At 37.2% G+C, this 14117-nt stretch overlaps 2 protein-coding genes across 6 annotated transcripts; one reads left to right on the forward strand and one right to left on the reverse strand.

Moving 5' to 3' along the window:
• The first annotated feature begins 942 nt into the window (after positions 1–942).
• Positions 943–6916, forward strand: LOC133308861 (calcium-transporting ATPase 2, plasma membrane-type-like). 5 transcript variants are annotated; one of them, XM_061509590.1, is made up of 8 exons: positions 943–1119; positions 3143–3215; positions 3283–4933; positions 5156–5216; positions 5334–5492; positions 5831–6002; positions 6159–6457; positions 6677–6916. In XM_061509590.1, the coding sequence occupies exons 1-8, from the start codon at positions 943–945 to the stop codon at positions 6914–6916; spliced, it is 2832 nt and encodes a 943-aa protein (XP_061365574.1). The 5 variants fall into 5 exon arrangements, with proteins under 5 accessions (XP_061365574.1, XP_061365570.1, XP_061365572.1 ...); XM_061509586.1 differs by having other exon boundaries at positions 3283–5216; XM_061509588.1 differs by having other exon boundaries at positions 3143–3201; positions 3287–5216.
• A 1083-nt stretch (positions 6917–7999) lies between these two features.
• Positions 8000–12524, reverse strand: LOC133308860 (formin-like protein 6). The gene is made up of 4 exons (XM_061509585.1): positions 11057–12524; positions 10757–10959; positions 9285–9526; positions 8000–9177 (listed from the first exon to the last, which is right to left on the reverse strand). The coding sequence occupies exons 1-4, from the start codon at positions 12439–12441 to the stop codon at positions 8389–8391; spliced, it is 2619 nt and encodes an 872-aa protein (XP_061365569.1). The 5' UTR covers positions 12442–12524; the 3' UTR covers positions 8000–8388.
• Positions 12525–14117: the final 1593 nt, after the last annotated feature.

Consider the following 14117-nt stretch of genomic DNA (forward strand, 5'->3'; position numbering starts at 1 on the left):
GCACCTTAAGAATTTCTGTTATATATTTCATTTAAAGTTTCATTGGTTTCTTCCCCCTGATGGGAATACTTAATTTATCTTTGCCAGCTTTGACCTATATCATTTAACAAATAAATCAAATTTAAATTTTATAACAATTTACTAAAACAAATAGACCCAGACTATCGAAAACATTTATTTGACCTATCAAACTCGCCACTTAGTTTGTTAATTATATTAATATAGTACATTAATTTTATACATAATATAATATCTTTATTAAATGTTATATTAATTTAGAATTTTAAATTTTTTCAACATATTTAAATATCTTATGTAACGCAGATACCTAAAAAAGCTATCGAGATAAGTAAAATATTTATATTTCAGGAAATGATTTAGCCAAACCCTTATTAAACTTGAGATTGATGTTTTGCTCAATAAACTTATAACTATTTAAATAAGCATATCCAGAAATCCTAACCCAATCACAAGAACCGAATAAGGCATTCAATATTTCGCAATTTTTTTATCAAATAAAAAAATAAATAAAATTAGGTTGCAGTCGTTGACCCCGCTCAATTCGTTCATCCCCACTCTTTCCCGAAATAACAGACACCAACATGAGAAACAGACCGTTATTCATTCTAGAGCACTTACAAAATTTCGGATCCTCACACGTTTCCCTTCTCTGCTTCCCATTAATTTTCTTTTGAGTCTAACTAACTACTAAGAAATAGCATTTTTGCCTTTTACGAGGTTCCCACTTCACTCTGTCCACCTTTCTTCTAACCTTAATTTCTCAGAATGCTACTACTTGCTGTTGCTGTTACAGTTTTATTCCTCCATGAAAACTACGATTAGCATGTCTTTTTTTAATATGAACCCGGGGTTCACAAGAGAATTATCCAAGTCGAATTGATAGCAGAGAAGGCACAAAGAAGGAAAAGAGAAAAAAGGGTGATGGAGAGTTATTTAAATGAGAATTTTGGTGGGGTGAAGTCCAAGAACTCTCCAGAAGAGGCTCTTGGAAAATGGAGGAAATTATGTGGGGTTGTAAAGAACCCCAAAAGACGTTTTCGTTTCACTGCCAACCTCTCCAAGAGGTACGAAGCAGCTGCTATGCGTCGTACCAATCAGGTAATCTCTATATGCTTTTCGCTTCTATTAACCCACATTGATGTGTGTTTGTTTTCCAAGATATTTGGAAACTCAAAAGAATACATTTTGAAATACAAAAAAATGAACTTTCTTCCTACATGCATGGTGGGCTCTCTCACAAGGAATGTGCTTCAATCAAGGCCAGTTCTCATTAACATGACTTTGTGCTCACGTCTCATTTTTCCTTATGTTTTATATTATTTTTGCTCATAGTTCTATACCCTGAGTTATGGGAGAGGGAAACTTTTAAGAGATCCAAGTTGTTTAAGAAGGATGACGTTGAGTTTCTCGGCCCTTTTCCTTAGGATTAGCCAGTTCTATTTCTCGACGGGAACAAGGGAAAGGATATAACTCAACGGTATTAAAAACTTAAGGTATTAGTTTGGAACATTTCACCATTTTTTTTTTCTCTCCATATGTTAAATATACGTGAGGTATCTTTCTATATGCACTATATGTTATGGAAATGTTATATTACAGTATCTGTGTTATTTTATTTTTTTCATATTGTTTCTTGGGCTATACTACTGTATCTGTGCTTAGTACGTGTTTTTAATCAGTATTCTTCTCCTTTCTCCGTTGTTTTTTAATTTCCATTTTCTGAAAGCAATAGACTCTCATCAGTATTCAAATTGATATAACCATTACTTCCTAAAATCGAATATTAAAGGGAGTAAGTCTATGAAGCACCGACACTTCAAAAACCTTGACATATCGTGCCCGACACTTCAACACGCGTTGTAGAAACTCAAAAAATGGTTCAAAGGTTGCGTTGCATTGCGTTTTTAGTTCCAACTATTAGATTTGTTGGATTACGATTACCAATTTATTGAGTTTAATATAAATATTTGGGATATCTTATGTTTCTTTGTAAAATTGATGGGTATTATAAGTTTAACTTATTTTTTTGTTAAATTATTGAATATTAAATATAACAGTACATAACTTAAAAATACTATTTAATATCAAAATGTGTCCTAACGTATCGAAATTTAACATTTTTTAGAATTAAAGTGTCGGAATGTCGTGTCGTGTCACGTGTCCCGTGTCGATATCGGTGCTACATAGGAGTAAGTAAAGATATCATGACAGTAGTTTTCTTCTTCTTCAAAATTTGAATACATGAACATCGCATTACCTCCATTTCTTTATTGACTTCATGATTTGTTCATGAATTTCAATGCTTAGTTCCAGATTTCTGGTTATATCTCATTATTTGTAATTCTGATCCAAAATCTGAAGAAACAAAAGCATGTACTTGACACAAAGACACAAAGTTTTTTGCCACAATATATATCTAGAGGTTATCTAATATATAGGCTGATGAGAAACTTTTATGTGCTATATTCCTTTTACAAGTACAATGAATAGAACAATCTAACTCATCAGAAACAGCAGTACAAGCAGAAAACCATGCACTAACAATAGACAATGCTTTTACAACTCAAATATATAGCATCCCTACCATCAGAGTTCAGACATGTCCTAAGATTTGAAGGTACTCGCCTAAATGAAGAATGTTCAGATATGTAGCTGACATAGCAAATTTTACTTAAGTATACTAATTTATAAATGTGTATTTCCTGAAACCAAAAATGCTAATACTCGTTTTTGTGCCCTTTCTATGATGTATTATATGAGGTTATATTGAAAAACTCTATCCCTAGGCACTTTGTAGGAAACTTATAAAATGCATAATACCAGACAACAGTTAATAAACTTACACAGCTCAAGATAATCGTTTGGAATAAAGGTGATTTTGATGTTGATATTTCTGTGGTTGTCTTTAATTTTTTTTTTTTTTGTTGGTAAATGGCTGCTTATAATTTTGCTTTCGCCCTGTTTCATATGCTAAATAGTATAATGGACTATTTTTCTTTTGACAATATAATACTTGTTAACAATATGATTCCTTTATTCCTCAAATTAATACCTCTCATAGCATGTGAGGTTGTGAACTTTGCATTTATGAATTCTAAGGCTTATTCTTTCCATAATGCAGGAGAAGCTGAGGGTTGCTGTTTTGGTTTCCAAAGCTGCATTTCAATTTATTCAAGGCAAGTTTCTCAAGAACTATAATCTAAAAAGTATACATTTAAGAATCAATTTGTTTACTTGTGACTATACCCGCAGGTGTACAACCAAGCGATTACGTTGTACCTGAGGAAGTTAAAGCCGCAGGTTTCCAAGTATGTGCTGATGAATTAGGGTCTATTGTTGAATCCCACGATGTAAAGAAGCTCAAGTTTCACGGTGGAGTCAGTGGTATAGCAGAAAAGCTTTCAACATCAACCACTAAGGGGCTTAGTGGTGATTCTAATTCGCGGCTTGTGAGACAAGAGATTTATGGAGTCAATAAATTCACTGAAAGTGAAGTTCGGAGTTTCTGGGTTTTTGTTTTTGAAGCCCTTCAAGACATGACTCTCATGATCCTTGGAGTGTGTGCTTTTGTGTCTCTGATAGTTGGCGTAGCAACAGAAGGATGGCCCAAAGGTGCTCATGATGGTCTTGGAATTGTTGCAAGTATCTTCCTGGTTGTCTTTGTGACAGCAACAAGTGATTATCGCCAATCATTACAATTCAAGGATTTAGATAAGGAGAAGAAAAAGATTTCCATTCAGGTTACAAGAAATGGTTATAGGCAGAAAATGTCAATATATAATTTACTTGCTGGTGATATTGTGCATCTTGCCATTGGTGACCAAGTCCCTGCAGATGGTTTATTTGTTTCAGGATTTTCTGTGTTGATTGATGAGTCAAGTTTAACTGGTGAGAGTGAGCCAGTGATGGTGACTTCCCAAAATCCATTTCTTCTTTCTGGAACCAAGGTTCAAGATGGATCATGTACTATGTTGGTTACCACTGTTGGGATGAGGACTCAATGGGGTAAGTTGATGGCAACTCTAAGTGAAGGTGGAGATGATGAAACACCATTGCAAGTCAAACTGAATGGAGTGGCAACTATTATTGGGAAGATAGGACTATTCTTTGCTGTGGTTACTTTTGCAGTTTTGGTTAAAGGACTCATGAGCCGCAAACTCCAACAAGGAAGATTCTTTAGGTGGTCTGCGGATGATGCAATGGAGCTGTTGGAATTTTTTGCTATTGCAGTTACAATTGTTGTTGTTGCAGTTCCTGAGGGACTACCATTGGCTGTGACATTGAGCCTTGCATTTGCAATGAAGAAGATGATGAATGACAAAGCACTTGTTAGGAATTTGGCAGCTTGTGAGACAATGGGATCAGCTACAACTATATGTAGTGACAAGACTGGGACACTAACAACAAACCGCATGACTGTAGTGAAAACATGCATTTGTATGAATAGTAAGGAAGTCAACAGCAATGATTCTAGTTTGTGTTCTGAACTCCCAGATTCTGCTGTGAAACTTTTGCTGCAGTCAATATTTAACAACACTGGAGGAGAGGTTGTGGTTAACAAAAAGGGTAAACGTGAGATCTTGGGGACACCAACAGAGTCAGCAATATTGCAATTTGGGTTATCACTGGGTGGGGATTTTCAGGCAGAGAAAGAAGCATGTAAACTTGTTAAAGTTGAGCCATTCAACTCAGAGAAGAAAAGAATGGGTGTAGTTTTGGAGCTACCCGAAGGAGGTTTACGAGCACATTGTAAAGGTGCTTCTGAAATAATTCTGGCTGCTTGTGACAAGGTGATAAACTCAAATGGTGATGTTGTTTCCCTTGATGAAGAATCAAGTAATTATCTTACGAGTACAATCAACCAGTTTGCTAGTGAGGCACTTAGAACTCTTTGCCTTGCTTATATTGAATTGGAAAACGGGTTCTCTGCTGAAGACCCCATTCCTGTTTCTGGTTACACTTGTATAGGAGTTGTTGGTATCAAAGATCCTGTTCGTCCTGGTGTTAAGGAATCGGTTGCAGTGTGTCGTTCTGCTGGAATAATGGTAAGAATGGTCACAGGAGACAATATTAATACTGCAAAGGCTATAGCCAGGGAATGTGGTATTTTAACAGATGATGGCATAGCCATTGAAGGTCCAGACTTTAGAGAGAAGACTCAGGAGGAATTGTTTGAACTGATTCCCAAAATTCAGGTGCTTCGTAGTTTCTATATGCATGTCATCTTTGATTGATTCAATACTTATACGAGGGAAATGGTTGATGTTTTGAGGCTTTCAATAACAACACAATGTTTAACTTTCTTTTACTAGGTTATGGCTCGATCCTCACCTTTAGACAAACATACATTGGTAAAACACCTGCGTACCACGTTCGGGGAAGTTGTAGCCGTAACTGGTGATGGAACAAATGATGCTCCAGCCCTTCATGAAGCTGACATTGGACTTGCAATGGGAATTGCAGGAACTGAGGTGAGTGCAATGCAATGCTTCATACTACCATGTTAAAGAAGGCAATGAAAAGCATGGTCATAGAGGGAATGTATCCTCTTATTTGAGATATGTTCATGACAACTCACGTGAAGAGATATGTTGTGGAGAGTTATTTAAGATTTTTGTATTTATCTCTCTTTAAATGACAGTCATGCAAAAGCCTTACATAAAAGGATTCATTCCCAGTCCAATATTTGAAACCAAAAGAAGGGAAAGGGAAATGGTCACAACAATGAGCTTCACTTTGATCATTTGACCTGAATCTTCTATGTCAACTAGAATGCCAGAATCCGGTTAATTTCGAAATTTTTGTACAGGTTGCTAAAGAAAGTGCAGATGTCATTATTCTAGACGATAATTTCTCCACAATAGTGACAGTGGCCAAATGGGGACGTTCAGTTTACATAAATATTCAGAAATTTGTACAGTTTCAGCTAACTGTAAATGTGGTGGCATTACTAGTGAACTTCTCATCAGCCTGCTTGACAGGTTAGAAAATTAGCCTAATTTGATTATGAACTTACCTACCTGCTCCATTCTTTCATTTTTATTCCAACAAAGATTGTTGGAAAAATGTGTTAATAAAATTAAAAAGCATTTTTCTTCTTTATCTTATGATTTTACATATATTAATTTGTTCTTCAGGCAGTGCACCCCTCACGGCTGTTCAACTTTTGTGGGTGAATATGATAATGGACACGCTGGGAGCACTTGCACTTGCAACTGAACCTCCAACTGATGATCTAATGAAGCGTTCACCAGTTGGAAGGAAGGGGGATTTTATCAACAATGTCATGTGGAGGAATATCTTAGGACAATCATTGTATCAGTTTGTGGTTATATGGTTTCTTCAGACAATGGGAAAATGGATATTTTTTCTAAGGGGGCCAAACGCTGATTTAGTCTTGAACACACTTATTTTCAACTCATTTGTCTTCTGTCAGGTAAAACCTCTCTTGACAATGGTTTGCTGAACTATGTTTGATTGTGGAAACAAGGATGTTTTAACAGTCCAAGGTTCACATAACCAATTTGCTCAGGCAGATGTATGACTCTAAAAAATGAATTGGCGAAAGAGAGAAGATTAAATTCTACTATATTACAGTTTTACTTGCAGGGTGGTAAATTTGCCTTACTAGATGTGTGTTGATTTTGCTGTTCAGGTTTTTAATGAGATAAACTCTCGTGAGATGGAGGAACTAGATGTTTTTAAGGGCATATGGGACAATCATGTGTTCGTGGTTGTCATTGGTTGCACTGTTTTCTTTCAAATCATAATAGTTGAGTACTTGGGCACCTTTGCAAACACAACACCTCTCTCTCTGGTACAGTGGATATTTTGCTTATCGGTTGGATATATGGGCATGCCAATTGCCACTCACTTAAAACAGATCCCTGTCTGAAACATGTCAAGTTTAAGATTTGTTATTGTTACAGTGCTTCAAGGTTCCCTATTCTTGTACATTCACTAACAGATCTGGTATTGCTCGAGGTTTTCTTGGGTTAGAACTAGAAGTTGAGCAGGAAAGTAGAAATCTTGAGTCTCGTAGCCATTCTATAGTTAGTCAAATATAAGTGACTATCAAATCACCACTCAACCATTTTATTTATTACATTGTTTACTTTTCAAGGCCAGCAAAAAAGGTAGAATGAAAAAAAAAAGAGAGTAAACCTGGACTTTTTGCGGTGGATAATGTTGAATGTTGACTCTTCTCATATCATTAGATTGAAAATGATTGTACAAGTATGCTTCCAGATAGTGTAGCTGACATGTAACAACGTCCATTCCCTGTGACAAAATTGTTATCTTCTAAGATTTCAAAAGACATTTTTTATTGGCTGAAAAACTTGTATCAATAATTAGCCTTGCAAGTATTGCAATTTGTATGAACATATATATTCAATTGGTTCTTGTGCAATGGTGATTCTGAATCAGCTCTTCCATTCTCGTAATAAGCAAGATGATCCATTCTTAATCTCTGATGGTCTTAATCCTGTAGTCTAAACAATATTTGCTTCTCAGAGAGAGCAAGGGAGAGAGTGAATTGCAATATAGAACAAGCTGTTCCTCATTTAAACAATGTTCCACTTCCAGCAACCTTGTACTTCTAAATTTTTATTATAATAATCTTTTTCTTTTCTTTTTTTTCATGAATTCCAGTGAGAACTTGACAAGGTAAGACATTCAAAAAAATTTATTCAAATCAAATGTTTCACTTTATTTTATTTTATTTTTTAAAAAATTGACTAAGTGAGGAGCAAGACGCATCCAAAGGCCATCCGCATGAAGCCAATGTAGGCAATTACCACAGTGGACATCAATTTTCATGTAATACGAAGCCTCCCTCGATTACTCTATCACCCCAAATGCCAATAAATTACCCAATTTGACGTTACCTCTCCTCCCCAAGACCAACACATACATAAAGGAATTGCTGCAAAACTGCTATTTATTATTAATAATTGATTCAAAAAAAAATACATATAATATGAAAACGTGTGGGAGTCTGACCTAATAAAACCTACACTAACTATGTGATATGGATTCGATTTAAAGAAACAAAAAAATAGACGTGTCTTGCACTAATTTACTTCCCCTTTAAAAATTCATTCCAGCTTCATATGAATTTTTAGTGTTGATGGTAAAGATGGTACGGATTCTGTCAACGGCTTGTTCTCTCCCATATCATGTCTGTTAAGTGTTTGATATTCAATTTCAAGGAAAGTTGTCAGATGGGATTCTCGTGGTAATGGTAGAAATCCTGTTGAAGGTTATATACCTAATGACTGAATGCTGGCAATTAACTTGAATTGGGAAATTCCTTTACTTTCATTGTTATCCTGAGAGACTATTATTTCTTTCGTATTCACAACACTAGGGGGATAAGCTTTCCTCATCTGAACTTCTATCTTGTCTTGCATGGTACCTGTTGAGCACAGGTAATGATGCACTTGCAGCTATCCTGAAGGATCTGGCTGAACTAATCACAGTTCTATCCTGCATCACTTCTTTGCATACTTGATCCAAAATATTTAGAAAGTCTCTTACAACCATAAAAACTCTGAAAGGGTGCGCTTCTTCCTTTGCTGTATCCCCATGAAAGTACTCTGTAACTTCTTTTACCAGGAATAAGGCCTTCCGTTCATCAGCCTTGATCCAGTCAATTTTCTTTTCGGCATCTTTCAGAAATATCTTTGTCGAGTTAAAGAAATTCCCTTGCATATCTGGCTTTTCATATTGCAAAACCAACCTCACTTTATCAAGCCCCATTTCAAGCTTTGAGACATAGCTGCTTAAGACATCCAAGTCCATTCCCGCTGCCTTTTTAACATTACCAAGGTCTCTGCTCAATCCAGCCACAACCTGCAGTCCTTTCTTTGTGAACTCATCATCATTGAATTGGGAATTCGTTTGGTTTTGAACATTCTCATTTGCAGATTCACAACCTGTATCTTCAGATCTAATGATCTCTTGGACCACAAAGTGGAGTAATGTGGTCTTTCCATCTGTTGCCTTTATATCCACAAGTTTTAGGAGTGTGTCCAGTTTGAAAGATTTAGCATCCCCACGATTGGTGCCAACATTCATTCTGTTTCCTGTCCTGAGAACAGCTTCAAGAAGTTTGAGGAATAACCGGCTGTTCTTTAATTCCTCACTTGCTGCCTGACAAATATTAACAGCTGATTGGTTAGTTTATCGGGAGGCAGAACAAAATGTAATTGAAAGCAAGATATCAAAGATAACAAGGGATTGATATATGCTAGCCGCACCTCCAGGGTTTGAAAGGACTTTCTAAGGTATTTAACTTCTGTTTCAAAATTAGCTCTGTACAGCATGGCTTCAACTCTTTTAAAAGCTAAAGGTACATCAAGCACTGCTTTGAGAAATCTCTCTGCAGACCCAAGTTTTGAAAGGTCACCATCATATTTTTTAAGTTTTATCTCTTCTTCCTTTGTTGGAGCCATCTTTACTAGAGTTTCCAATAGCTCAGCACCCAAACCTTCAGGATTCCCTGTGTCATCCAAAAAGCAACACCACCAATGATGTTTGTAAAGTGAAAATGCTGGTTGTAGATAAGTAACTAGTTCAAGGTAAAAACAAACAACATATGTGTCTGGGAAACAACCTAAGATATCAGTTGATGTAATACCTATCTTCAGATAATGCACATATTTTACAAATTTATTGCTTATTCAGTGAATTAGTATAAACTGGAAACCAGAAAGTTAAATAGGATGACAAAGTTCACTAAGGATGAGACTTTCAGATATTATTGCCTCTTCTGGTTTACTGAGTTACACTTACCAGTGTCATTTGAGGTGGAGGCACAAAAGTAATGTGACTCCTCTATTAGAAGAGAATAAGTAGATGGTAAGCATCCATACCATTGACAATTATGACATCAATATTTTATATTCAGAACTGTTTCTTGGAACAATGGCTAACTAATTAGACCCATGCGGACTTGTAGGGAAGCTATAAGGGAGAGTTGCTGGTTTATCCCCAGTTGATTTCACGGATCAAGGGATTAGAAATTAGTGCATCTATTATTATGCAAGTTAGATGGCCAATTGCAGAAACAGAATGGATAAAGGAACTCTGACGTGGAAGCAAGACAAAGATTAAAAAGGAAAATCATATACTTAAGGAATAAAAGGCAGAATATGTTAGGATTAGAGGACTGCGGCAAACACAGTAAAATGATCTGTCTTTACCATGTGACAGGCTGACAGCCATGGTTCATAAAACAGGGGTGCACTGCATTTAGGGAGCTGGACATTCACTGCCCAAAAGGGCAAAGCTAGGTAGTTGACGAGGATTGTTACAGTAATAGGCTGGTCCTCTGTGATGGCAACGATAGTATCAAGTTTAATGACAATAATTCATCAGAAAAAGAAAGGGGAAAAAAAATGACTTTGATAATGAACCTTAGATCCTTAGTTCTTATTCAGTTGAAGTGGAGAAACAACCGACATGATCTTACCATGGTGTATGTTCTATATTTCTAAAGGATGCTAATGACCAGCTGTGTTTTATGAGCTGGGTTTGAATCTAATATGACATTTTGAAATTAGCACCTATGCTACCTAGTTCTTCATCTCCACTAAAATAACCTGATGATAGACATGGCATGGTGCTATCTAAGCAAGTTGCAAAATACGACTTAAAAGTTTTCTCCTCTGTGGTGCAATTAAAGCCTAATTACTATCCAAAAATAGGAAAGAATGAGTAATGAACTTACCATCTAAAAGAGCTTCGGACACCTCATCTCTTGTCACATTCAGTGCCCTGAGTAGTATAGCTATGTTTTGGGATTTCTTGGGGTCCAACACTCTATTCTCCTTTTCAACAGTGGGAAGAACTGATTTTCTAGTAACAGCCTCTTTAGGGGCAGAATTTGTGGAATTGCAACCAAACAGGGTCTCCATCATGTCCTCATTTAACCTACATACCATAAAAGAATATAAATGAGTTCAAATTCCTAACTCCTAAATAAGACAGACCCAGAATCATACGTAGTAACTGATATTATTTTACTTACTGAAAGGAGCTTGATTTTAACTGGTCCCACACAGTGGCGCGGTCTGAGGTAGCACGCACTTTATCCCAATGCAGAGCCTTCAACTTGGGTTTAGCTCCATCCATGTCATCAACTTCCTCTGAAGCTTTCGTCACACTCACACTGTTACCAGAACCCACTTCTTGATTAGGAGACCAAGACCGTCGCTGCTTTCTTGGAGAAGAGGAAGACGATACACTTATTGCCGGAGACCAACCCTTTCGTGGCGGTGGCGGTGGAGGCGGAGGAGGAGGAGGTTTAAGTGAAGTATTATATATGTTTGTATGAAGATGCGTCAAATTCGGTGCTGGGGGAGGCGATGAGAATTTCGGCCTTCTGGAACGATCGGGTTTCACTTCTATCTCCATATGCAGATGTTGAATTGAAGGTAGTGGCGGTGGCGGTGGCGGCGCCGGCGGCTGAGAATGCTTTACGGATGGCATGATGACGTGCCTGATATCCGGCGACGAAGCAGAAAACCGAGATTTAGGCGAGGTTCTCTTGGAGAAAGGAACCACCGGAGCAGCGACGGCCGGTGCGGCGGGGCTACCGTTGGCAAGGCGAGAAACCGGCGTGTAGTAGCTATCCTCGTGGCTGAGAGACGAGGACCCATGCGGCGAATGAAACGCCGTCTCGCGGCTTTCCTCGTCCGACGATGACGAAGACGAGGAGGCCGCCGGCGGCGATTGGGTCTCGTCGGCTGGGGGCTTGCTCAGCCGCGGCAATGGTTGCAACTCGGGACTTGGCCTGTAACGATGATCCGAATTCAGCTTAACGGAATTGAGCTTGTGATAAGGTGACCTGTCTGCACCATTGGCTTCGCTCACCGACGTTCTGCTGGGCTCCACAGTCCCAATGTAGAGGAAGCTCGAGGGAGGTGGGGCCCTCGGAGAATCTTCTAGAACCCTCCGAGAGTTTCCACCACTCACTAGCTTCTGTGTCTCCGCGTGGTGCTTCGCTCTGTGTTTGTACAAGAAGAAGCCGAATGCGGAGAACATCCCCACCGTCACGATCGTCACGGAGATCGCAATCGCAACTTTCTTCGTCGGCTTCGTGGGTTGCGTTGCCGTCGGGTAATTCGCGGTTGTGTTGTTGGAGGTTGACGGCGGCGACAGGTTCAGGTCCGGCGGTGGCGGCGCTGCTGGATACTCGTTGAAGAAAGGAATGTCGGGAGACGAAGGGGTTTCCTCCGGCTGCGGCGGCGGAGGAGTGGCTGGCGGCGGAGCAGAACTCGCCGGAAACAAGGGTTGGTGTAGGATCCTTCTAGTGTGGGAGTCATTGGGATTGGGGAATTGAACTGTGGGGAGTGGAGTGAGTGCAGTGAATGATGATAGAATCAAAAAGAAGCTCAAATGATGAAATTTCATTGTGAATTTTTCTGGGTTTTCGCTGCTTATTATTCCCTTTTTCTTTCACCCCAATTTACATCTCTGGTTTATGTTCCCGCAAATTCCTTACCTCCAAGGAAAATTACAAAAAAAAAAAAAAAAAAGAACAGAAAAGAGATAAGAAACTTCTTTGGGCTGTAAGATCTGGACGCTGCAATAGCTTTCGTCAGCAAAAGCCGTAGGCTTATTATTCCCTTCTTTTTTTCTCTTAACTTCGCAAGAAGTGACAATTAAATTGTGTTATTATCAATTGACTACCAATAAATTTTACTGTTAAATCAATTATATTGATCAAACGGTTATATTTATTTCTATCTTTGTATGGTCATGATTCTCCAAATTTAATATTTTATATTTATTTTCACATTTGTATGGTTATGATTTTCCATATTTAATATTTTCACTTAAAATATGGGGAATCATGACCATACAAAGATGAAAATAAATATAACCGTTGGATCAACATAATCGATCTAACGATGAGATTGATTGGTAGTCATTTGATAGTAACAAAACTTGGTTCTCACAATATCCTTCCTCTTTAATTTATTAGTCGTTTTTTTATTTAACGCATTAATTTTCATGTCTTTAAGTTGTATTTACGATGCAGTAAAGATTAAAAATTGATAAAGACAATAATACATGCATAGGCCAATATGTATATGAACGATGATGACCATGTGGTAATTAAAATTAAAAGCTGATACGCTCATGTATCCTTTATCGTCTCTTTATTCTCTTTCGTTGGTATATCTTGGGCAAAGCACAAATCCTTCGATAGAAGCCGTAAGGTAGTGTTTGGTTGGGGAGAAAAAAAATTTTACTAGGAAAATATAATTGATAGGAAAATGGTTGAAAAATAAGTTTGGTAGAAAAATGTAAAAAAAGTTGTTTGGTTGACCGAAATATTACTAGGAAAATTTATTTAAATATACAAAATCTATGTTTGGGAGAAACTTTGCACCTGTATTTTCACTTCTCCAGTTATCTCAAAATACCACATCTGAAGTGGTATTCTGTAACAGTGAATTTCATCCAAAAATCAACACAAAAGTCATTTTCCCATCTATCCTATTTACCTAGTTTTTTTTGAAAAAACTTGAACCAAATGTGATATTTTTCAATATCCACTTACACTTTCCCATGAATCCCAAAATAAACCTTCAACCAAACACTACCTAAAAGAATAAATTAAAATCTTATTAATATAAATTTGCGAATATTGTTAGAGTAATAACATAATGTTAAATTGTAACAACATTTTTATCAATAGACATCTGATTAAGTCTTCCTTTATCACAAGAATAACAAAATATTATTTTTTGCCAAGACGTAAATTATAAAATACGTTTACAACATGAAACATAATTCTACAAGTTTCAAACGACCGAACATAATTGTTTGTTTTTATTTAGCTAATGTTTAAACTTTTCAGTAAAATAATTAATTAATTATTAAAGAACAAAAAACAAAATAAGACGGCGTCCGAATTTAAAACCGAGCCCAAGGACATGCTCTAATAGTAGTACGTAAAATTTTATAATTTTGTGCCCAAGCACTGTGCCGTGAGGTTTACGTTTTGTTTGTTTCTCAGGTTAGTCAAGTGGACGGTGTGTTAATGGATGGGGATTCCTAATCACGACTAAAACACATTA

The sequence above is a fragment of the Gastrolobium bilobum genome, unplaced genomic scaffold, assembly GCF_033153095.1.
Source record: "Gastrolobium bilobum isolate Gb01-03AN ecotype WA unplaced genomic scaffold, APGP_CSIRO_Gbil_v1 utg5503, whole genome shotgun sequence".
Taxonomy (NCBI): domain Eukaryota; kingdom Viridiplantae; phylum Streptophyta; class Magnoliopsida; order Fabales; family Fabaceae; genus Gastrolobium; species Gastrolobium bilobum.